The sequence below is a fragment of the Argentina silus genome, assembly GCF_951799395.1.
Source record: "Argentina silus genome assembly, chromosome: 3".
Lineage (NCBI taxonomy): Eukaryota > Metazoa > Chordata > Actinopteri > Argentiniformes > Argentinidae > Argentina > Argentina silus.
Genome location: NC_139657.1, coordinates 2,634,009 through 2,660,564, shown reverse-complemented (window position 1 = coordinate 2,660,564; position 26,556 = coordinate 2,634,009). Strand labels below are relative to the sequence as shown.

Sequence of the window (26,556 nt, the reverse complement as noted above, 5' to 3'; positions counted from 1 at the left end):
TTAATAAATTAATTAATTGGGAAAAAAATCTTCCTTTCTTCTAGCATTGTGACTGCCAATAGCCCCTGGTCCTAGCATAGATTACTTTATCTTATGATGACTGATGGATAGATGATTTACTTACTTAGTCAGATGTATTTGTTGTTAGTCGCTTTGAATAAAGGCTGCCAAGTGCCATAAATGTAAAGGTAATGAGGATGTGCACATTGAAAGGATAGTGTGCCACCCACGTGAAACAAACCTTTTTTATGACCTTCCTTTGGACCTTGAACCTTGAGCATGGACTCCCTCGCCTCTTCCCCTCTCTAACTACAGCCTGGCAATAACTAAATAAGCTCAGTGAATAAACCGTTCACTACCTATCTTCCGCTGTAGATTGAAGACCCATCTCTTCAGGCTACATCTTGACTGCCCCTCCTAAAGACCTCTTCACCCCCCGCTACATTTACATTTTACATTTATGCCATTTAGCAGACACCTTTATCCAGTTCAACAAATACATTTGTTTAAGTAAGTGAATCATCCATCCATCAGTCATCATAAGACAAAGTAATCAATGCTCAGACCAGGGGCCATTGGCAGTCACAATGCTAGAAACTTGTACAGGGGGGTAGTGGGGGTGAAGAGGTCTCTAGGGTTGGGGTTGGGGTTAGGGTTAGTACAGGGGGGTAGTGGGGGTGAAGAGGTCTTTAGGGTTGGGGTTAGGGTTAGTACAGGGGTTAGGGTTAGTACAGTGGGGTAGTGGGGGTGAAGAGGTCTCTAGGGTTGGGGTTAGGGTTAGTACAGGGGGGTAGTGGGGGTGAAGAGGTCTCTAGGGTTGGGGTTAGGGTTAGTACAGGGGGGTAGTGGGGGTGAAGAGGTCTCTAGGGTTGGGGTTAGGGTTAGTGCTAGGGGTGAAGAGGTCTCTAGGGTTGGGGTTAGGGTTAGTACAGGGGGGTAGTGGGGGTGAAGAGGTCTCTAGGGTTGGGGTTAGGGTTAGTGCTAGGGGTGAAGAGGTCTCTAGGGTTGGGGTTAGGGTTAGTACAGGGGGGTAGTGGGGGTGAAGAGGTCTCTAGGGTTGGGGTTAGGGTTAGTACAGGGGGGTAGTGGGGGTGAAGAGGTCTCTAGGGTTGGGGTTAGGGTTAGTACAGGGGGGTAGTGGGGGTGAAGAGGTCTCTAGGAGGGACCGTTAAGATGTAGCGCTACCCCTCTCTACAGTCCCTCTAGCTCAGCTCAGCTCTGTTGTGCACGTTATGGTTTTGAGTTGAGCACGTCTCCCAAAGACAGGGGTGCACGTCAATAGTCTAAAAGGCTCCCTCGCTTCATGTCCTTTCCTTCAACTGCACTTGTCTTGGTGCGCAAGGGCCGTGTACATCAATAGAAAGCTAACTATTAGGTTCTAAAAAGGAGCTGACTAAGCTGCATTGACACAAAAGGGTACAAACAAAGACTCGTCACAATACAGTCAGCTTAGAATCAAACTTTTGTTTTGCTCTCCTGTAAAATTCAGAAAATGATGTCACCTATGATGTCACCTATGCCCATTGTGCACCAAACCCTCATAATGTGAAAATACATGCCATGTAGCTGACGCTTTTATCCAAGGCGACTTACATTGCAGTGAGTGCATACATTTCAGTAGATATGGTCCCAGCAGGAATCAAACCCACAACCTAAGCGTTGTTAGCACCATGCTCTACCAACTGAGCCACAGAGGACCACAGAGGAAAACCGGACTAACGCAGGCACTGATCAAAATCCTTTCACCTCATCCTGTATCAATACAGTTCAGAGCAGTGCAGATCAAGGAGAGGAGACAAGGGATGAGGTGACTTTAAGACTATGGAAACGAGGACCCTAATAACCCTAACCTTCCCTGATAATAGCCCATCCTCTTCTGTAACTGTGTTGTGTTGTGAGCAGGGCAGGCTGGCGGAGGTAGAAATCCGAGGCGGGCTCATTGTAATGCATGGAATGGAATGAGGAATGGCATCAAGTGTTTGATACCATTCCATGCATTACAATGAGCCCGCCTTCTGATTTCTACCTCCACCAGCCTCCCCGTGGGGAGCTATGGTGTGGTCCTCTGTGGCTCAGTTGGTAGAGCATGGCGCTAACAACGCTTAGGTTGTGGGATTGATTCCTGCTGGGACCATATATACTGAAATGTATACACTCACTGCAACGTAAGTCTCTTTGGATAAAAGCGTCAGCTAAATGGCATATATTATATAAAGTAAATATATATATATAAAATACATTTTGATCGGTATCAATTTGAATCCATGATTTTCCTATTTATGAAGAAGAAAAGCTTGGAGTAAAACAAGCTGGCCTTATCTCAACCACTGTGGGTCTCCTGCCAGCGGCCCCTTCTCAATCCTCAGAAACTCCATTCTTAGCGTCCTCCACCCCGCTCCCTTCTCAAACGCCATTGGAGGAGAATAACAAAGGGGAGGAACCTAGATCTACTCCACCAATGGGTTTTGTGTAAGTAGCGAGTGGTGGACACCAAGAATGGAGTTTCTAAGAATTGAGGTGGGTTCGGTGACAGCCAATGACGTCATAGACACAAATGTACATGGTTTTGGTAGCAGTCCCTAAGATCACCAGTAGATGGCACTCCTCTCGGCCTGAAGGAAAAGGGACATCCTGTATTTCTACGTGGACAGATAGCAATGAATGAGCTGCAGGGCGAGGTGGATTCAGTTCATCTTGACATCTTTATTCCTGTCCTGCTATACATTTGTCATTTTGTTAAAGAGTAAATACATCTTAAATAGTTAAAACAGTTGACATTTTCACAATCTAAATTTCAAACCCACATCCTCCTCCTCCATAACCACACAGTTTACATGGGAGAGGCAAGCCCTTTATATTTAATCATTCAGTCTTTGGGCAACCCCAACCCTACCCTCAAATGTTTTTGTCACAATGTTTCCCCACAATTCAAACATGGCTACCTGTGGCTTTGCATGTCTCTGTTGCTATCTGACAACCGTTTTCCAGTTTGTAATAGGAATACCTCTAGATCACTATGGGCCTGTTTCCAGACCTAAATGAAGCCTAGTCCGAGACTAAAAAGCATTCTGAATGGAGAATCACCACAATGGGGCTGTTTCCCAGATGCAGATTAAGCCTGGTCTTGGACTACCTAACAATAACAACATAACAATAACATAACAATAGAAAACTTCCATTGAAGATTCATTTTAGTCTAGGATTAGCCTTAATCCGTGTCCAGGAACCCAGCCCAAAAATGTGATTTAGTCCAGGACTAGACTTAATCTGTGTCCAGTAAAACCGTCCCCTAGATGTGTCTGTCAGTGCCTAGTTTATAGATCCAGACAAGGGGAAGGGAAACTGTGAGATGTTCAACTACACACGGTCTCTCTCTCTCCATGTATTTGACAAGGAACTCAATCCAAAAGTTCCCATGGTGGACAAAGTGGATTTTAAATAACATTTAATTTGCTCTAACTTAGTGTGTAAATGGCCATTCATGGATCAGCGACAGGAAACAAAGATAAAGTTTTCCCTAGATTTACTATATAGGTTTGGAATTACGGAAAGGGGCCCCCAAATTTGTTTTAACATCGGTTACATCTTTTTCCAGGTATGGAACAACTCTTCTTTAAGGTTATGGAGTGCCCCACGGAATACAAACGATATATGATCATGATTTTCAGTTAAAACACACCTATATTCACAGTTTTATGACCAAACAAACTATCAACAACAAGCTGATTAAAGACCTTCTCCACTCCAACCCAATCAGCCTCACACTAATCAAAGTCCCAACAACTTGTTTCTGCCGCGCTCTGGGGTCGTACAGAGCGTCCATGTTGTGTTAAACCCTCCCATGTCTTGTGCCAAAACAATCGGAAACTAGTTGCAAGGCCAAGATCTTCGTCTACTTCAGTCTCTGAATCCCTTTGACCTCAAGAAAATGGCCGCTGGTCTTTATAATGCAGAAAAGGCGTTCGAACGAGACAGAACTAGAAGAGGTTCTCGTCTACAGGTGTCATGGCTGCTGTGTCATCTGAGGTTTGGGTACACTTCTTATACCCTAGCAACGTGTGCAAAGTCTTAATGTCTCCAACTGTCCATCACCAGTCCCCCTCCACGAAAGTGGCTCTGTCCTCTGGATCCAGGGGGGGGGGGGGGGGCATATGCAGGGTAGCAACCCAGAGCAAGGTAGAGGACCCTGGGGGAGTCTCGTCTCACTACACCCTTCAATGTCAACAGGACAGGCGGTGTAATTGTGTACAGGCAAGACAAGGGCAGACGCTCAGAGGTTGGGGTGTGGGGGTTCTCCTCGAAAGTCTTCTAAATCCACACACAAGCACACATACTGTAGACATACTAAAGAATGCCATCCACAGGTATGATAGCAGCAACAAGTCATAAAGGGTTAAAATTAGGCTTTTGCAGCTGATCAATAAAATCTCATATCTTTCATCGTTTAGGTCCATCTGATAAGCCAAGAGGTCAAAGGGCGTTATCTTGGCTTTGACTCTGTTCGAAATGAGGCGTTTTAGTACCTTAGGAACACAGACGGGCCCCGGAACAGCCAAGGCACCCAACCCAAACCACGAGGTCATGAAACACACTTTGGACTAAAAAACACAAAACAATCATTAACTATTCCTGACAAAGGCATGCTGTAAAGAATCACGGCGTCTCATTGCTCATTCCCCTCGTGTCTGTCCGTCTGTCCGTCTGTCTGTCGGCCCGCAGAGTGAATAAATCAACAGCCTGACATCTCTACTTCACCGTCAGTCATTGACAACACGGTAGCTGACAGAAGGGAAACGTTGGAACATAAAAACATACAGAGACGACATCACCACACTAACACCTGCCTCAGTCTCGGCCTCGGCCTCGGCCTCTGGCTCTCTGTTCTGACTGGTGTACGAGTGAGGCGTCAGGTACTGGCGAGCTAACAGATTTGTCCTGTCCTAAACAGGACGAAGCGGTTTCATTCATGTTTGCAGTCAACAGCTGCTGCTAATACCGCTGGGCAAGAGCACAAATAGTTAGTAGTAGACTTATCAACATTGAGAAACAGAACAATAAGAACCCAGAATCTATTTTTTTTTTTTTTTTTTTTTTTTACAAATCCAGACAAACCAAGAAGGCTCTGACCTGACTAGCTTAGGGGAGGCTGGTGGAGGTAGACATCGGAGGACGGGCTCATTGTAATGCATGAAATGGAGTGAGGAACGGTATGGGACACGTTCACATTCCTCATTCCATTCCATGCATGACAATGAGCCCGTCCTCCAATTTCTACCTCCACCGGCCTCCCCTGGACTAGCTGAAATCAAAATGGGGGAACGGTCTTCCCAGGTTACTGAAGGGGTTTCTGAGGAGGCAGTAGTGGGTGGAGAGATAGAATGGGCTTTCGTTTCTGTGTGACAAAAACCAATGGGTTTGTCCCCACAAGTTACCAGTAATGTTAAGGCAGGTTTTGTGCATTAATTACAATCTGTGAAATTGAATTTCCGACGTTCCATCTTAGGTTCCAGGATCAAGAAGGCGAGACATTCCTGGGACCACGTTTCCTGAGCCTTTGTAAAAACACAGTGAAGACCGATACATACCTGCTATCTAAAATTCTCGTAACTTGTAACTCAAACTAAACAAGCTTTACACCATACATTTACCTAAGCAAAGGAAATCTTACACAAAATCAATGCCACCAGTGACTAAATCAATCTTAAATGTTTTTTAGTTTTTGCTCCAACTTTCTTGAAAACCTTTCAAACGAAAATCTTTCCAAGCTTATCCATACCTGTCCCAATGTCAAGGTGAATAATAACTGCACTGCATGAACCAAAGGCTGATACCATCCCCCCGTAAGGGCCATGTTTCAGTGCAACCTTGAAGATAAAAAAACAAAAATCACTCATATACCCCCCCCCCCCCCCCCTCCCTTCTCCACCCAAGAAATACAAGCAAATAAACAGGCATGAGAGATGGTTTATTCCCAATCCTTTACCTAGTTCGACAGTAAACAATCCTATTGCACCAGAACCTACACTATCTAGTACTATTATTACTCCACAAAGAGAACCCTTAGCACACACGTTTTAGTCTGTGAGGGAGAGGGTGGGGGGGGGGGGGGGAGGCAGTGGTTCTCTGGGAAAATGAGTCCATCCATCTGTCTGATCCACGTCCCCGCCAACACCCATTATAAGGACTTCCTCGCGGTGACCAGTCTTAAAATGCCAGAACTACCGCCCTGTCACAAAAAATAAACATCCTCGCTCACCTTCAAAACCTTCAAATCACAAAAAAAGTCACATATCAAAACAATTAGTTTTAAGAAAAGAAACGAGAAAAAAAAAAGGAGTTTTACGGCTAGGCTAACCGTTTTTCTTTTTTTTCTTCTTCTTTTTTTTTTTTTTTTTTGAAAGGAACCTTTCCTATGTGGCGTCTCATTTCATGCTCCGCCCCCCTGTATCCAGAATAATGAGGTTACTGCAGAGCAACATGGGTGAGGGTAGGGGGGAAATTGGGGGGGGGGGGGGGTGGGGGATAAAATCAGGGGTTTCATGGTGGGAGAGGACAGGGGAGGTGGATGGGTGGATGGGTGGGTACGGTGGTGGTGGTGGTGGGGGGGGCCCACCAGGGGGGTCGATGTCGCCCCCTTTAAGACCAGTGTTGAGACTGTAAAAACAATAAGTTAGCAGGAACTCAGGGAGCTGCCCAGCACGACCACACTGGAGTAGAGAGAGTCATTAGTGGTGTTGGTCTGGCAGACATGGACTCAAGGAGGGGACACACGCTATAGCCCGGCCCAGCCTAGGATGGCCTGGTCAGGCCAGGTCAGGTCGGCAGGTAGGTAGGTAGGTAGGTAGGGAGCAACGCCCCCCCCGCCCCATCTCTCCCTCCCTCTCCCCAATGTCTATGGTGCAGTTACAGTACAGTAACAGTACAGTTACAGGTCAGTAACAGGTCAGTCTGGTTGGTTGGTGCCTGCCATGGTGTCGCTCGTTGACCGTCCCTCTCTTTTTTAAGTTTTTTTTAAAAATGTTTGTTTGTTTGTTGTTGTTGTTGTTGTTGTTGTTGTTTTCCATCTCGTCACCGTCAATGTTGAAGTCCATGCTGCTGCGGTGCACCGTAGTTCCACTCCTCACCCTGGACCGGTGATCTGTGGAAAGAAGGAAAGGAAGAAAGGAAGGAGTCAGTGGATGTGTGTTTTATATTTGTGTTTTTGGTTTTATACCACCTCCCCGAAAAATGTGAATCGAACCCATCGACCAATGGGTGGGTGCGATATTGAACCAATCAGCCAATGGGTGGGCAAGATACTGACCTCCAATCACGACACCACGCAGCGACAGCTCATGCAGTCCTGTCCACTCTCGTCGGGGGGGTTCAGCTTCCTCAGCTTGTGCTGTCTGATCTCTCTGACCAGCGTGTAGAAGGCGTCTTCCACTCCCTGCACACACACAGACACAGACACAAACAGACACAAACACACACAGACACAAACAGACACAGACACACAGTTAAAAAGAAGCTACAGGATTTTTGTTGCTATTTCTTTACATGAAGTTTTGGCTTAAATGTGGATTATAAGGTTCATGATATAATGTTTATTTATATCTCATTAGACCAGTCCACAGTTGAAGGCCAACTAACTTTAGCAAAACAAGCGTTGGCTCATGGTAGCGGGTAGGGGTGCCCCTCTCTGTCCTGTCATGGTAGCGGGTAGGGGTGCCCCTCTCTGTCCTGTCATGGTAGCGGGTAGGGGTGCCCCTCTCTGTCCTGTCATGGTAGCGGGTAGGGGTGCCCCTCTCTGTCCTGTCATGGTAGCGGGTAGGGGTGCCCCTCTCTGTCCTGTCATGGTAGCGGGTAGGGGTGCCCCTCTCTGTCCTGTCATGGTAGCGGGTAGGGGTGCCCCTCTCTGTCCTGTCATGGTAGCGGGTAGGGGTGCCCCTCTCTGTCCTGTCATGGTAGCGGGTAGGGGTGCCCCTCTCTGTCCGTTGTTGTTTTTCTAGCACGGGGACCGGTTTTTGGCTCGTGAGCGCTAATTTTAGAACTAGTGGCTGAAAATACACTAATTTCCTGCAGCATCACTTTCAGAGCCATCCCTGTAGCCAAACAACAACATCCCTGGTGGAGGGGTGGCCGAGGAACGCGTCTGTACAGCAAACAGAGTTGCTTCAAAATAATCCTGAGGGCTGACAATAACAGGGCACACCTCCTTTGACAAACACGCCATGTATCCCCTCTGTGTGCGCACCGGCATCACCATGGAAACGGCTCACGGATCACATCATCAGACACGGCTAACAATCCAAAAATGTGCCGTAGTCAGAAGATCTGCGGGAGACAAACCCCCGAATCTTAAACGTCACGTCGGATATTTTGTCCTTCAGATTGGACAGATGGGAGTCTTTGGGTAAGTCTACGCAGTCACAATGCCGGAGTCACAGCAGGAGAAGTTTGTGTGGCCCTAACGCAGGAGTCATAGCAGGCGAGGTCTATGTATACAGGAGTCCTAATGCAGGAGTCACAGCAGGAGAGAAGGGAGCTGACTCGTCGCTGTGAGGTCTTTGAAAGAGCCTGGCTCTCAAGGCGAGGCAACCTGGCCATGAGTCATCGCCTGCAGTGTTATAAAATGTTCCCAGCGCCGCAAACACATCACACTGAGGGACACTCACTGCTGTGTGTGTGTGTATGTGTAAGAGTGTGTGTGTGTGTGTGAGTGTGTGAGTGAGACACAGTGAGAGTGAGGTTGTGTGTGAGCAGAGTGAGTATTCCACTTAGCGTGTGTGTGTGTGTGTGTGTGCGTGTGTGACCCTGGAGACCATGTAACCACTGACGTTGCAGCCTCTGGATCTGAAGCAGTGGTCCCAGATAGGAGAGGGGTGGTTGTTTATCAGGCCCAACACAATGACAGAGGGAGGGACTTCATAACGGAACGACACAACCAGGGCTCACCACGGCTGGAAGGAGCTCTGAAGCTGCCCAGAGGAATAGAAAGATGGGTTGTACTGTCGAAAGTACTGTGTCTTGGCCACGGTCTGTCGCGTAGGAGATGCCGTGTATGTGTGTGTGTGTGTGTGTGTGTCCGTGCCCAGAGGCGTATGTGTGTGTGTGTGTGTGTGTGTGTGTGTATGTGTGTGTGTGTGTGTTTGTGTCCGTCCGTGCCCAGAACTGTGTGTGTGTGTGTGTGTGTGTGTGTGTGTGTGTGTGTGAGAGCTATGCCGTACCTGTTGTGTCTTGGCTGAGGTCTCGATGTAGGGGATGTCCTGTGTTGGCAATGTGTGTTTGTGCGTCTGTGTGTGTCTGCGCGTGCGTGTGTGTGTGTATGGTGTGTGTGTGTGTGTATGTGTGCTACGCCGTACCTGCTGTGTCTTGGCCAAGATCTCTGTGCTGTAAGGGATGCCCTGTGTTGGCAGTGTGTGTGTGCCTGTGTGTGTGTGTGTGTGTGTATGCATGTGTGTGTGTGTGTGGTGTGTGTGTGTGTGTGTGTGTGTGTGTGTGTGTGTGTGCTACGCCGTACCTGCCGTGTCTTGGCCAAGATCTCTGTGCTGTAAGGGATGCCCTGTGTTGGCAGTGTGTGTGTGCCTGTGTGTGTGTGTGTGTGTGTGTGTGTATGCATGTGTGTGTGTGTGTGTGTGGTACCTGTCGTGTCTTGGCCGAGGTCTCGATGTAGGGGATTCCGTAGGAGCGGGCCAGCTCCTGGGCCTGCCGTGTGTCCACGGTGCGGGTCGGCAGGTCACACTTGTTCCCCACCAGCACCATGGGAACGTCGTCAGAGTCCTTCACACGCTTGATCTGTTCTCTGGTTGGACAGAGGGGAAAACGCACCAATCAGCATCGGCGGCGGGGCGGCCGACCCGAACCACACTGTGCCGGGCTCGGATATCCAACCCAGTACAGCTCAGCTTGGCTCAGCTCGGTTAAGCTCTCTAGTGTGAATTAGGGCGTCGGTCTTGGAGCTGTGTGTGTGTGTGTGTGTGTGTGTGTGTGTGTGTGTGTGTGTGTGTGTGTGGATGTATTTGACTTCTGTAACTGTATAAGACCCGCCTCTCTCTCCTGCCCGCAAACACAACACCACCAGAGTCTGTCTCTCTCTCTCTCTCTCTCTCACACACACACCTCTCTAGGACCCTGAGGAGCACGCCCTGCTGTGCTGCACTGCTGGAGGAGGGAGGGAGGGAGGGAGGGAAGGCAGCAAACAGCATTACCTCATCACTACTGCAGCCAGCCAGCCAGCCAGCCAGGCAGGCAGGCAGGCAGGGGGGGGCAGGCAGGGGGGACTGAGTCAGATCAATCCATCACCTCAGCTTGTGCCTCCACTCAACTGTCCCCTCCTGCAGCCCGTACGGACGGAGCAGGCTGAAGCAGGCTGAAGCAGGCTGAAGCAGGGGGAGGGAGGAACCCGAGGACGGGCTCACTGTAACGCATGGGGTGGAATAGGGAACGGTGTCAAACACATTTGCTTGACAATATTCCTCATTCCGTTCCATGCATTACAGTGAGCCCGTCCTCCGGTTTCTACCTCCGCCGGCCTCCCCTGAGCGACAGCCACTGCTAGCTTAGCATAGATATGGGCTGGAGCTGGACAGCTAGCCTAGCTACCTAGCCTAGCTCGTGTTAAATCTGACTGACTGGCTCTTTCAACTGTCTTTGCATCCGAATGGATCGTCACACTCAATACTATTGTCTCCTGTCTGTCTGTCTGTCTGTCTGTCCTGCATGTTCTCTTGTACGGCCTGCATTCAAACAAGCATGTTTAATGGGAGCCACACAGACTCTTGTCAAAAGACAAATCTTCCATCTTATCACCGCTGTGCCTTCTGTGGGTTGGGACACCACTCCAGCCAGCATGGAGGTAGGAAGGTCGGGGACACACACACACACACACACAATTTGTATGTACACACACACAATTTGTATGTACACACACACACAATTTGTATGTACACACACACACATACAATTTGTATGTACACACACACAGAGTACACACACACACACACACACAAACACACGACACGTGAAAGACAATGCCTCTCCAGTGCAGGCCAAACAGTGGGTAATCGGCTGTGCCAACCCAGGGCTGTGCCAACCCCGGTGCTGGTCTGGGCCGGGTTGGGTTGGCACACCTCTGGCGTTAGAGCTGGTGTCAGCAGCACGGACAATGGTGGTGAGCAGCCCCCTCTCATCAGACCCACAATGGTGGTGAGCAGCCCCCTCTCATCAGACCCACAATGGCTCTATAAATAACCTGGCCGCTCTGACAGCCACCGGTTATATCAGGGCTGAAAACCTCCCTGAAAGGCTAGTCGGAGGTAGGAGAAATCGGAGGACTGGGGGGCGGGGGGAGGGGGGGGGGGGGGTCGTTGTAATGGAACGGAATGGAATGGAATGAGGAACGGTGTGTTTGATACTGTTCCTCATTCCAGGCATTACAATGAGCCCCGTCCTCCGATGCCTCCCCCAGCCTCCCCCGGCCTCCCCCGGCCTCCCTCAGCCTCCCCCGGCCTCCCCCAGCCTCCCCCAGCCTCCCCCGGGGGTATATGCTGTGTGAGGTAACAGGGAGTGGAGGGAGAGGGAATGAAGGAGCCGGTGGATGGAACTGAATGTTCTAACAGAGTGAGAGGACAAATATGCTGTTCAACACGTTATCATAAGATCACGTATTACTCTGTGTAGAACAGATAGAGAGACTGAGAAAGAGGGGGGGGAGAGAGAGAGAGAGAGAGAGAATATCATCATCCCCATCTGGAATTCTCCTCCCTCCCTCTCCTCCTCCCCTCCCTTTCTCCTTCCCTGTCCTTGGGAGTGCTCCCTCCCTCGCCTCCCTTCCTCCTTCCCTGTCCTTGGGAGTGCTCCCTCTCTCCCTCTCTCCCTCTCTCCCTCTCTAATTGAGTCAGGATCGATTTCATTGGCAGCATGCTGTAATCCTTCAGTCTGAGGCTAAGCTTTCTCTGGCCGTGTTAAACACTACGACATGACATCACCACCCGGCTACTGCAGTCACAACCCACCCCCCAGAGCCCTCCTGACCACACACACACACACACACACACACACACACACACACACACCTGCCCCCCCTCAACCCCCCTTATGACTTGGACTTGACTGGAAATGTCACAGCCCCCACCCCCCCCATCCCCAGAACTTCGGACGACCCACGCACACACACACACACACACACACAGCACACACAGCACACACAGCACACACAGCACACACAGCACACACAGCACACACAGCACACACAGCACACACAGCACACACACACACCTCAACCCCCCTATGACATCACTGGATATGTACATATTTCTTCCTGTGTAGCTCAGCTCAGGTTGGTAAAGGTGCATGTTATTGTACCTTTACTACTTACACAAATATTATGTATATGTATTACATATGTATTAATAACAATAATAATCATTCTAGGTTGACAAAGGTGTTGTTATTGTACTTTTATGAATAACAATAACAATATTGATAATAACAATAATACTAGTAATAATAATAGGTTCATAAAGGAGACTGTTATTGTACCTGTACTGGTGAATATCCTCAAAGGACTTGGTGTTGTTGATGGCGAAGACGCAGAGGAAGCCCTCCCCTGTCCTCATGTACTGGTCCCTCATGGCGCTGTACTCCTCCTGACCTGCAGTGTCCAGGATGTCCAGCAGACACGTCTCCCCGTCAATCACCACCTGCTTCCTGTACGAGTCCTGCACGAAGGGGGAGGGACTTCCTCTAGTTAGAGCACTGCAAACGCTACCGTTTCCCCAGTCCAAAATCAACCCCCGTAAAACCCCCTCTGGCCTGTCTCACACGCATACACACACACACACACACAGACATAAACCCCCTGTCCTGACACACACACATTCACACACACACACACACACACAGACATAAACCCCCTGTCCTGACACACACACATTCACACACACACACACAGACAGACAGACAGACAGACAGAGACAGACACAGACACACAGACACACAGATACACAGACACACAGACAGACACACACGCACACACGCACACCAGGGGTGTGGTATCAAAGGGGCGTAGTGGGCCAATGTTTAGAGTGCCAACACACAGCAGTCACACAAACATGTAGTAGCATTCCCTTTGTGTGCTACTGCATAGGGGCCAGGAATGCACACACACAAAAAGCACATTGTCTGGCCAGGGGCAGGCGTGGTGAGAAAGAGAGAGAGAGAGGGAGAGAGGGAGAGAGAGAGAGAAAGAGAGAGAGAGAGAGAGAAGGAGAGAGAGAGAAAGGGAGAGAGGGAGAGAGAGAGAGAGAGAGAGAGAGAGAGAGAAGGAGAGGGAAGGAAGAGAGGAGAAGGCAGACAGTCTCTCTCTCTCTCTCTCTTCCCCTCCCTCCCTCAGTCGCTCTCTCTCTCTCTCTCTGTCTCTGTCTCTCTCTCTCTCGTGAACCGGGAGGGATAGAATTACGAGCTTTGCTGGAGTCAACCAACGTCGCAGTCAGAAACAATAACGGCTAAAAAACTCTCCTAAAATGTGACCTTTGGAGAATTGAATTGCTAGTGACTGGGTAGGTTCTGTTAAATTAGATTTGGGGACGGAACAGTGGTCTCTCCACGACCAGAGCATGCCATTCCATTCAGTCCAGACGAGGGGCGGGGCCACGTCCACATGACATCATTACAAGCCCAGTGATCAGCTGCAGATGTGGACGGGAGCTCTGGACATGGACACCCCCCCCACCCCACACACACACACACACACACACACACACACACACACACACACACACACACACACACACACACACACACACACACACACACACTTCCTCAAAGACAGACTTCCTATAAGAATGAGATCTACATGCTAGATTAGATTAAAAACACGGACACACACACACAGACAGACAGAGACAGACAGAGACAGAGGGAGAGGGAGGGCCGTACCTCTATGATGGGGTCGGGAGGGAGACACAGACAGACACAGACACAGACAGGGGGAGGGGGAGGGCCGTACCTCTATGGTGGGGTCGGGAGGGAGACAGAGACACAGACACAGACAGGGGGAGGGGGAGGGCCGTACCTCTATGGTGGGGTCGGGAGGGAGACACAGACAGACACAGAGACAGAGACAGAGGAAGGGCCGTACCTCTATGGTGGGGTCGTATTCGTCCACAAAGTGGTTCTGGATGAGCTGGATGGTGAGAGCGCTCTTGCCCACACCTCCTGCTCCCACCACCACCAGCTTGTACTCCGTCATCCTCACTGCTACGACTCCCCCCACACACACACCACCGCTGAGAGAGGGGGAGAGAGGGGGGAGGGAGAGAGAGAGGGGGGGGGGGGGAGAGAGAGAGAGGGAGGAGGGTTAATACATTGATCATTGAGATTGTTCATCTATTACTCCAAGTTGCAGGGCGCAAGTCTGGCCACAGAGGATAAATCCAGTTCCTTTTCAAAACATTCACTTTTAGGGTCAAAAACAGCATCCGTCAATGAAATATTTCCTTCAAGGGTTCTCCTTCCCTTATCGCTGCCGATTAAACAGTAATTTTACAACTATTAGAAAGCTTGCACATTTACACCTCACCTTAAATATGTTTTTAGGGCATTAAAGCTTTATTGGGATAGAGACAGTAGAGGTTGACAGGAAGGATGGGTGAGAGAGAGGAGGGACGACATGCAAGACGTGTCGAGGGTCGGAATCGAACCAGGAACCATGTTGTTATGCGGCATGCGCCTTGGTGTGCTACGCCACGAAGCGCCCCGGACACCCCACACCTTCCATGCCGACTCACAACGTCGTACCACTAATCAATCAACATGGACATTCCAGGAGCTAATCTTTTTATTATGATTGCATGTGCTGTCCTGACACGCTGGCTGGACTGAGTCACCGCCTCTCATATGACTGTCTACCAGGGGAGGCTGGTGGAGGTAGAAATCGGAGGACAGGCTCACTGCAATGCCTGGAATTGAATGCGGAACGGTATAACAGTGCTCGTTCCGTTCCATGCATTACGATGATTCCCATCCTCCGATTTCTACCTCCACCGGCCTCCCCTGCCATCTACTGTACCTAACACTTGTGTGTGTGTGTGTGTGTGTGTGTGTGTGTGTGTGACTAGCACCCCCGTCTGCTGCATGACCAGCTGGCTGTGTGGAGAGAAGCCTGAACACAGATCACCTCTGCCCAGAGATGAGGGGTGAGGGTGGAAGGGTATAGGTGTGGGGGTAGGGGTGTGTGTGTGTGAACGTGAGAGAGAGAGCGTGACTGTGTGTGTGTGTGTGTGTGTGTGTGTCTGTGTGAGCGTGACTGTGTGGTGTGTGTGTGAGACTGTGGTGTGTGTGAGAGACTGTGGTGTGTGTGAGAGACTGTGGTGTGTGTGAGAGACTGTGGTGTGTGTGAGAGACTGTGGTGTGTGTGAGAGACTGTGGTGTGTGTGAGAGACTGGTGTGTGTGTGAGTATATGAACGTGACTGAGTGTGTGTGTCTGTGTGAGCGTGACTGTGTGTGTGTGTGAGACTGTGTGTGTGTGTGTGAGACTGTGTGTGTGTGTGAGACTGTGTGTGTGTGTGAGACTGTGTGTGTGTGTGTGTGTGTGAGACTGTGTGTGTGCGTGTGTGTAAGGGGGGCTGAGGTTGAGAGACCCCCTTAGGGGAATGTGAAAAATGTGCTAAAGGTACTCAATGTTCCAATCCACTCCCGCTCAATGTGAGAGGGAGAGGGAGGGAGGGACGGGGGGAGAGAGGGAGGGACCTTACACTGGCAGAGTGGCCGTCATCACTGATGCCTCACATCACGAATGCCCGCCCTCCCTCCCCCCCTCCCTCCCTCCCGGCCGAGTGTGTTTCTAGGAAACTCTGTGCGCTGCAGGAGCAGGAGCAGGAGCAGGAGCAGGAGCAGGAGCAGGAGCAGGAGCAGGAGCAGGAGCAGGAGCAGGAGCAGGAGCAGGAGCAGGAGCGGAGGGGAGCAGAGCAGAGCAGCTTCTCCACTTGCCCAGTGTTACTGTACTGTTGCACAGACCTTTCAAACGCACCACAAAGAGGTTTTATGTTCCTTCAAACGCATCATAAAAGGGATGTTTAATACGTCACGACGGACAGCAGACGTTTTATAGAAGAGAAAGTAAAAAAAAAGTACTTTGGAGAAAATGGTGGATTGTTATTTGCAGCGTTTTGCAGCGAAACTCTTCCCGTTCACGTTGAGCAATGTATAACGCAATGATATATAAGATATATATCATTATATATATACACATATATATATTATGATATATCATTGCGTTATACATTGCTCTTTATATATATATATATATATATATATAACGCAATGATATATAAGATATCATTATATATGTGTATATAAATATAAAAGAGCAATGTATAACAGCAATGTATAACAGCAATGTATAACAGCAATGTATAACGTCACCAGGTTACCATCTGTTAGAGATCTAGTACTGCTCCAGTACAAGTAAGCCCAAAGTCACCGTTTACACCTATTCAAGCAGGGGAGGCTGGTGGAGGTAGAAATCGGAGGACGGGCTCAATGTAATGCATGGAGCAGAATAAGGAATGGTTTCAAACACACGCGTTTGACACCTTTCCTCGTTCCATGCCATGCCATTACAATGAGCCCCGTCCTCCGATTTCTACCTCCACCAGCCTCCCATGTTATATAGTAGCCTAGGCTATATACATATGGAGGCTGTCGTGGAGGCTGTCCTCTGATTTCTACCTCCACCAGCCTCCCCCGTGTTCCAAGTATCAACCAATAAGGACACGCCAGCTCAATCGCATCCGTACAGAAACCACAACAACATGGAGACAATAAGTGGCAAGGTTTGTCCCGCCGGGCTTCCGTAGGTTTCCCTTCTCCCAGTGTTAAAGAGCGAGGTCCAGAACAGAGGGGAACACAACGTCTAGCAGAGGTTTTTTTAGTTTTTATGACAACCAGGTGTGTCTTTAGGGCCCCCCCTCGGAGTCGCTTGGCCCAGTTAACAGGCAGGGCCATTATACAGGGCTGCCCGGCCCATAAATCAAGGTCTCTGTTATTAAAGAAGCCAGTCTGATCTCTGGGGTAGAGCAAGGCTGAACCATACATGCTACACACAGGGGAGGCTGGTGGAGGTAGAAATCGGAGGATGTTTTTTTAAGGCCGTTCCTCAATCCATTCCAAGCATTACAATGAGCCCGTCCTCCGATTTCTACTTCCACCAGCCTCCCCTGCAAGCTACATCACGGGGCAACAGCCCTGTGCATTTCCCCTTTAATCTGACGGTGGAATCGGTGACAGCAACAGGGTGACTGTTAGATAAGGCCAGGCTCTCATTTTACCTTCATCATCATCATCATCATCATCCTCCTCCTCCAGTGGGTTGGGTGTGTGTGTGACAAGGCCTATACACCACATCTGTGCCATATCAGCACTCAACTGATGGTTTTAAAGCACTCAACTGTAACGTGCTTTGAGATTGTTCAAATGAAAAGTGATTTACAAATAAAAAAATAATAATAAAAAGTAGTATATTAGAGTATTATTAGAGTATATTAGAGTATTATTATTATTATTATTACTACTATAGCACAATTACTACAATCATGGGACTGTGGGGCATAGCCTAGTGTACATGCCAGGCCTGTCTCTCACACACACACACGTGTTGTAATGCCCAGTTCCGTACTGTGGTACAGAATCACACGCCAGTGGCCCGGGTGGACAGACGCCAGTGTGGCTACAAGTGCTACTCAGCTGACAACCACAGTCCTGCCACCCTCCTCCCCTGGCCGGACGGCTGGCCCACGCTGTTGACTGTCGACTCAGCTGGAGCCAGACACACACACACACACACACACACACACGCACACACACACAGGAGACCACTCTGTACACAGGCTGACACACACGCACACACAGGACATCACTCTGTACACACACACACACACACACACACACACACACACGCACACACACACGCACACGCCAGTGAAATTCCAGAGGACGTGAGTCAACCAGAGCAGAGGAGAGTCACAGGGGCGGTGGTGGTGGTAGTAGTGGAGCTGGTCATGGGGGAGAATGTAGAGATGGACTCAGTGTGTACCACCGGTCACCAGCTACGTCATGATGAGTCAGAGATGTGTGTGTGTGGGGGGGGGGGGAGGGGGGGATTACGTAATGCATTGATCCTGCTTCTATGTCTACTCATCATCTATTCTATCACATTATTGAAGAGCTTTGTCAGAATGACACACACACACACACACACACACACACACACACACACACACACACACACACACACACACACACACACACACACACACACACACACACACACACACACACACACACACACACACACACACACACACACACACACCAGGTTGTTGCGTAACGTTGGTTCTGAGGAGGAGTGCACCGGACCTCCCTCTGCCTGACCGCTAGATCACTCCACCACCGATGGTCCTTGGCAACCAAAGAAACCTCCCTTGGCGACCGCAGAACCCTCCCTTGGTTACGACTTCCAAGTGACGTCAGGCAGAGGACAATGACCCTCCGTGGTGACATCAGTTGACACAATTCTAAAGAAACGGCCTCGACAAAAACAAAAAGCTAAAATATTCCCTTGATGTGGCAACCGTGAGCTTGATGTGGCAACTGTGAGCTTGCATCATTTGAGATATTGTATTATGACATGAAATGGCAGCATATATACAGTACCAGTCAAAAGTTTGGACACACCTTCTCATTCAATGGTTTTTCGAATCCACACATTTAGCCAGAAAATAAATGTACTAAGATGTCGTGCCCCTGTTCAATAAGCATGTAAACACTGTCAGCCAATAAGGTGAGACTTCTTGAACACCGTGAGCCAATAAGGCAAGGCCTCCTGAACACTGTCAGCCAATAAGGCAAGACCTCCAGAATGCATTGATGACATCAACTCCAGTAGGAGTAAGACATACTACACACACACACACACACACACACACACACACACACACACACACACACACACACACACACACCTATCCCTCCCAAACTGGCCCAACTAAGAGGGAAACATGAGCAGCTCCATGCAGACCTGTTACTCCCAACTGTCCTCTCACACACCGAGCAGCAGTCAAACTCCACAGCCCTGGCAGGCCTGAGAGAAACAAGCACAAAGACTGTACACACACACACACACACCCTCGCTCTCGGATGTACACACACACAAACTCTGGATGTACACACACCCTTGCTCTTGGACACACACACACACACAAACAGCTGCAGTATTCCTGGAGCAGAGGAGGAACAAGTGACATCAACATGGACTCTGGACAGTTTGATGAAAGCAGGATACACAAACCGTCCAGAGAGAAACTCTATTTACAAGACTAACACTGTGGCAGGGATTCAAAAGCAACACACACACACACACACACACACACACACACACACACACACACACACACACACACACACAAGTTACTCCTATATTTGGCCCTGGGTGTGTGTGTTGTATTAATAGAACCGCACGCACCTATGTTAGAGCCAGTGTGTGTGTGTGTGTGTGTGTGTGTGTGTGTGTGTGTGGCGCTGGAGGAGGCCGACTTGTTGATGAGTGGACTGTGGGGTCACTGGTGTTAATGATTGACGGAAAATCTTGCTGACGGAGCACTGCAGAACGACAGTCAAAGTCTTCATGCACGCACGTACAGACACACACACGCACACACACAGGCGCACGCACACACAGACACAGGCACACACCTCACTAAGTTCAGCCGAGGTTTTAATGGAAAAGGTAGCTCTCACGATGGGCTAGACCAGACCATCATCACCAATGTCAACAGCCAGACACAGTCTTGCGAAAACAGCCTGATGGCTATAATTCTCTAACTCAACAGGAAGGGAATTACCCCAACCTCTCAATCGTGTGGGCAAACATTGAAACTTCCTTCTTCCTGGCTGTAAATAAACCAAACTGCTATTGGTACAGCTCTCTGTTGTTACCACCAGTCACTCACTCCTCTTGTGATCCAACCATCAAATAAATAAACACACACACACACACTCACTCCCGGGGCGTGTCTGGAGTCTAGGACTACCATGGCCCCATCTCCTGGCCTCTCCTGGCCTCTCCTGGGGCTAACATGGCCCCATCTTCTGGCCTGTCCCAGGGCCAAGTCTGGGGCTACCACAGCCCTGTCTCCTGGCCTCTCCTGGGGCTAACATGGCCCCATCTTCTGGCCTGTCCCAGGGCCAAGTCTGGGGCTACCACAGCCCTGTCTCCTGGCCTCTCCTGGGGCTAACATGGCCCCATCTCCTGGCCTCTCCTGGGGCTAACATGGCCCCATCTCCTGGCCTCTCCTGGGGCTGAGTCTGGGGCTACCATGGCCCCATCACCTGGCCTCTCCTGGGGCTGAGTCTGGGGCTACCATGGCCCCATCACCTGGCCTCTCCTGGGGCTGAGTCTGGGGCTACCACGGCCCCATCTCCTGGCCTCTCCTGGGGCCGAGTCTGGGGCTACCATGGCCCCATCACCTGGCCTCTCCTGGGGCTACCACGGCCCCGTCTCCTGGCCTCTCCTGGGGCTGAGTCTGGGGCTGAGTCTGGGGCTACCACGGCCCCGTCTCCTGAAGCAGCAGGCAGTAATAGTACAAAGAGGAGTGATAAATCCTACTGTGATAGTGTTTTGGCGCAGGAGTGAGCTGCTTGATTCATCCTCCAGAATCAACAGGGGAGATATGCATGGCGCACGGACGCCATTGTTGCCTTTACAAGATGGAGATTTATAGCGGGAGATCAATCTAACTGCACAGGCTGCCTTGTCGGGTGAAGGTGAAGTACAGAGGTGTGTGTGTGTGTGTGTGTGTGTATGTATGTATGTGTGGGGAGGCTGCTATGGAGGATCACTGCCCTTTCTCACCACCTCCCGTCTCACCCCACTGACACTCCCCCCTCCTCCTCACCCCCTCGTCATCCCCTCCTCCCCCCCTCCTCACCCCTGACACTCCCCCTTAGTGTGAATGACCCTGAAGCTCAGCAGCCAGCCTCCCCGGTCTCATCACATCCTCCTCGTCAATCACAACAACCCCACCCAATAAACACCTCCGCCCCACTGCCCCAGTCTGGCACACAGGGGGGGGGGAGGGGGGAGGAGGGGGCCTTTCAACTGGTAGGAGGGAGACAGGCTGCACACAGCACAGTGCCTGGGGACCCCAGGGCAGCAGTGTGACAACACAGCACCGCTGGCGCTGAGGGGGAGAGGGTACAATAGAGTACAATAGAGTACAATACAGTAGAATACAGTAGAGTACAGCTGAGTAGAGTAGAGTACAGTAGAGTAGAGTAGAATACAGTAGAGTACAGTATAGTAGAGTACAGTAGACTACATCCACAGAGGTAGAGGACTCCAGCTTGTTACCTGCAATAAGTCAATGTCACCAGCAGGGTTTGAACCAGGATTCTCTCCCATGGATGCCACAGACGGAAACCTTTATACCAAGAGACACCTCTCGGTGGTACGAGGACTCTAACTGGGATTAGAAGTCACTGGGTTTGGGCTCGTACCACGTCACGAGAGCGTGACTCCAAACCGCCTCTGCTACACCGCCTCTGCAACAACTCTCTCTCTCACACAGAACATGGTATTATGTTGGCAACACTACTTTGGGAAAGGATGGAGGGGGGGGTGAGGGGGAGAGACATGGGTGAGGAGGAGGGGTGAGGGGGAGAGACATGGGTGAGAAGGAGGGGTGAGGGGGAGAGACATGGGTGAGAAGGAGGGGTGAGGAGGAGAGACATGGGTGAGAAGGAGGGGTGAGGGGGAGAGACATGGGTGAGAAGGAGGGGTGAGGAGGAGAGACATGGGTGAGAAGGAGGGGTGAGGAGGAGAGACATGGGTGAGGAGGAGGGGTGAGGAGGAGAGACATGGGTGAGGAGGAGGGGGGAGGGGGAGAGACATGGGTGAGAAGGAGGGGTGAGGAGGAGAGACATGGGTGAGAAGGAGGGGTGAGGAGGAGAGACATGGGTGAGGAGGAGGGGGGAGGGGGAGAGACATGGGTGAGGAGGAGGGGAGAGGGGGAGAGACATGGCTGTGTCTTTTCAGAGATTAAACTGGCCACGTACATGTATGTCAGAGATTAAACTAGGCCACGTACATGTATGTCAGAGACTAAACTAGACCATGCACATGTCAGAGATTAAACTAGGCCATGCACATGTCCGAGATTAAACTAGACCATGCACATGTCCGAGATTAAACTAGACCATGTACATGTATGTCAGAGATTAAACTAGGCCATGCACATGTCAGAGATTAAACTAGACCATGCACATGTCCGAGATTAAACTAGGCCACGTACATGTATGTCAGAGATTAAACTAGGCCATGCACATGTCAGAGATTAAACTAGACCATGTACATGTCAGAGATTAAACTAGACCATGTACATGTCAGAGATTAAACTAGACCATGTACATGTATGTCAGAGATTAAACTAGGCCACGTAAATGTATGTCAGCGGGTGATTAGCCAACAGACATTCAGATTAATGTTTAATAAAAACCCTGCTGGCTTCAGAGCTGCTTGTTGTCTGTGGGGATCTGGTGTTTGTTCTTACGGAGGGAGGACAACACACATGAGGACGCTGTCTGTTGTACGCCGTGTCTCACACACACACACACACACACACACACACACACACACACACACACACACACACACACACACACACACACACACACACACACACACACACACACACACACACACACACACACACACACACACACACACACACACACACCACCAGCCCTACCCTCACCTCTCCGTCTGACTCTCAGATTGCTAATTAGTGCCAAAGCACGTTGGGCTTCCACTAGAGTCTTAATTAGCCCCAAAAGTATCCACACACACACTCAACAACCCTACTGCTAGTATCCACACACACACTCAACAACCCTACTGCTAGTATCCACACACACACTCAACAACCCTACTGCTAGTGTGCACACACACACACACACACACATACTCCCAACAACCCCACTGCTAGAGTGTGCGCGTACAAACACACACACACACACACACACTCCCAACAACCCCACTGCTAGTGTACACACACACACACACACACTTCCAACAACCCCACTGCTAGTGTGCACACACACACACACACACACACTTCCAACAACCCAACTGCTAGTGCACACACACACACACACACACACACACACACATACACACTCCCTTCCACAGTATGAGGTTTCATGGGAGGAGAATGGAGAGAGGACCCTCCCCGTCCACCAGTGTGAGGTAGTCAGACAGGCTACGAGCGCTGTGCCGTCTGAAATCTCATGACCTACTCCACTGAATCTCTGCATGGCTGCGCCCTTTGGCTGAAGGAGCTGAACACGTCCATGTGGAGGGTTATATATAGCCCGGCCCGCCACCCCGGCCTGGGGAAATTAACGGTTCGTTTTGAAACCCCAGAGCCACGGCTGGACCATGAGGATAATCTTACATGACAGCTTCCGAAGGGCGCGAGCCTGGGAGAGGGGAGCAGGGAGAGGGGAGCCTGGGAGAGGGGAGCAGGGAGAGGGGAGCCTGGGAGAGGGGAGCAGGGAGAGGGGAGCCTGGGAGAGGGGAGCAGGGAGAGGGGAGCCTGGGAGAGGGGAGCAGGGAGAGGGGAGCAGGGAGAGGGGAGCAGGGAGAGGGGAGCCTGGGAGAGGGGAGCCTGGGAGAGGGGAGCAGGGAGAGGGGAGCCTGGGAGAGGGGAGCAGGGAGAGGGGAGCCTGGGAGAGGGGAGCAGGGGAGAGGGGAGCCTGGGAGAGGGGAGCCTGGGAGAGGAGAGCCTGGGAGAGGGGAGCAGGGAGAGGGGAGCCTGGGAGAGGGGAGCCTGGGAGAGGGGAGCCTGGGAGAGGGGAGCCTGGCAGAGGGGAGCCTGGGAGAGGGGAGCCTGGGAGAGGGGAGCCTGGGAGAGGGGAGCCTGGGAGAGGGGAGCCTGGGAGAGGGGAGCCTGCGGACCAAGGAGAGGAGAGGGCTGCTCTTTCCATATGCCAAGGGCAGAGAGGAGGACCTCAGGAGGGAGGGAGGGAGGCATACTGGAAACAATCAAAGACCTCCAGACCTCCGCTGGTTCAGGTCTGGCCTGGACATGACAACAGGCATGTGTCTGGTTGTGGCTGAGCTGGCATGTAAACACAAACACAGGCCAGGTCTGGAAAGGCAGACAGGACCCCTCTTTATTCCTCATTGGGTAATAAGGGGAAGCAATGAAGGGGACATGCTCACTCAACATCCCCCTAACCCTAACCAAACCCCAACCAAACCCTAACCAAACCCTAACCGCACTCTTGACTCAACTAGTGCTGAGGGTGAATAAAGTCAACAGAAAGTGTCAACATTCTAAAAACCCAAACACAAAAACACAGCCCAGAATGCACTCTGTTGAGAACGAACAGAGTGGGGCTTCTTCTTCGTCTTCTTTCTCAGTCTCCTTCACATGCAACTCCCCCCCCCCCCCCCCCCACCCCCACCCCCACCCCCATCTCTCTCTCTCCATTAAAGAGCTTAATTGGTTAAAGGATCCATACTGGCACAAGCCACAAGCCCACTGCAGGGCTAATAGATGTTTAATGGAGCGATGATGGTAAGGGGAACCTCTCCAGGGACGGATCACAATCGAACACTGAGAGAGAGACCATCGTGGAGCCATAACCTTTTCCCCACTGGGTCATCCTTTCAGGTTGGTAAACAGGGTCTGGTGATGGTGGGTGGGTGGCAGGCAGGCAGGCAGGCAGGCAGGGAGGGAGGGAGGGAGATGAAAGGGACCAGGGGAGGCTGATGGAGGTAGAAATCGGAGGACGGGTCCTTTGTAATGCACGGAATGAAATGTGGATTGGTATCAAACACACATCATTCCATCCCATGCATTACAATGAGCCCATCCTCCGATTTCTACTTCCACCAGCCTCCCTTGAAAAGGACAGATGACCACCACACAAAAGGATGCCAGTTGGAACTATGAGGAACTCTGAAACCTGTCAGATGTGTGTTGTAGTTTTACGTAAAGAAACCCTAAACAGCTTCCTCATTCACCAGCCTTTACCCACAATCACGCACACACACACACACACACACACACACACACACACACACACACACGAATAAAGAGCCATGACTTCATACAACATGTTATGGTGATCAGATTAGCCGTGATCTGATATCATTCAGACTGAAGGATTGATCTGCTTTTCGGACTACAGTATGAGTACATCAGGCAGGCCTACTATCAACAACACTGCATGAATGATGTCATTGCCCACTGTGAGGGGCGGTGAGAGTCTCTACATCTTGGCTTAGATTAATGTTGTTGAATGAGCACTATATTTAGACTTTCGTATGACGGGTAACGCCGGTTCTTTCCCGTGAATTTCTTTCGGTTCAACATGCTGCTCTCAAAAAGCCCCTCTCTCTCTCCCATGTCATTCCAGATCACTTCTGCTGTATAAAAGGGTTAGGCATCGACTTCTGCCTTTTGTGTTTTAAGCCGACTGCTGAACAGACAGTCCGTCTAAATCAAAGTCTCTAGTGATTGACAATTTGCACGTCGGATAAATCGTGTTCGAAATCAAACGCCTAGTAATGGAATGCAATGCAACTTCCGCAGTGCTACAATTCGGTTTCAGTGTGACGGGGCGTCACCCTCGCCTGTGGTCGTCTGTCTCTCTCCGGCTGTACAGCCGCCAACGGGCTCAGCACTCAGAGAGTGACCGTACGACTGCGAAACGGCAACAGCTCACCAATCTAACGATTTCAAGAGAAATTCCAATGTTAAACCTCCTGCGGTTTTGTCGAACGCGCCTTGGCACAGCAGAAAATAGCCCATCCCATCTCAATGAAGTTTTAAGCCCGTATCGACCCCTCTTCAAGTGAAGAAGTAAAAATGAAACCACAACCCGGGCTACCAAAATGATTCTTGTTGCAAACAGAATCCAGCTCATCATCATGGCCAAGTAAACACCAGTTGTATGACAAAACATACGCGGCGCTATCAGCTGGCCTCACATTACCAGCTTGATCAGACAAGGTAGTAAAAACCCCAAATAAACGTGCTCCGCAATCTTCCAATGCTACAGTACAGTGGCCATGTGAACGAGCTAGGCTACACATTCGTAGCGGATTTTTTTTTTAGGGTTCCCCTATACCCTGGAATAAGCAATAACATAGAGCGACATATTTCGAATAGGCTACATTTTGTGTAGGCCTACTACACAGACAGAAAAAACGAACACGGCCGGCTACTTACAACAAGCAGAGCTCCAATTAGCAAGAGCGACGTGTTCCAGTGGAAACAATGTTTCAACTCAGTGGCTTCGGAACCGTTCCAGCAGGCAGTAGAAGTCCGAATGATTTGTATCCCGTTTCTTATAATCCTTAACCAATCTCTCTAAAGAGTTTGTTTTTTTGTTGTTGAAAAAAACAGATATGCCTATGTTAGGCTACTATTATTCCAGAAACTGTTACTTTTTCTGTGAAATCTCTCAACGTAAACGTCCAATGTTGTGAGCGAAGTCAGCCCGCG

At 50.3% G+C, this 26,556-nt stretch overlaps 1 protein-coding gene across 1 annotated transcript; it reads right to left on the bottom strand.

The window, feature by feature from the left end:
- Window positions 1–5,946: 5,946 nt before the first annotated feature.
- hrasa (HRas proto-oncogene, GTPase a) lies at window positions 5,947–26,556 on the bottom strand. The gene is made up of 6 exons (XM_083665580.1): window positions 26,281–26,556; window positions 14,123–14,270; window positions 12,523–12,701; window positions 9,625–9,784; window positions 7,304–7,429; window positions 5,947–7,138 (listed from the first exon to the last, which is right to left on the bottom strand). Exons 2-5 carry the CDS (start codon window positions 14,231–14,233, stop codon window positions 7,310–7,312), a joined length of 570 nt encoding a protein of 189 aa, XP_083521706.1. The 5' UTR covers window positions 14,234–14,270; window positions 26,281–26,556; the 3' UTR covers window positions 5,947–7,138; window positions 7,304–7,309.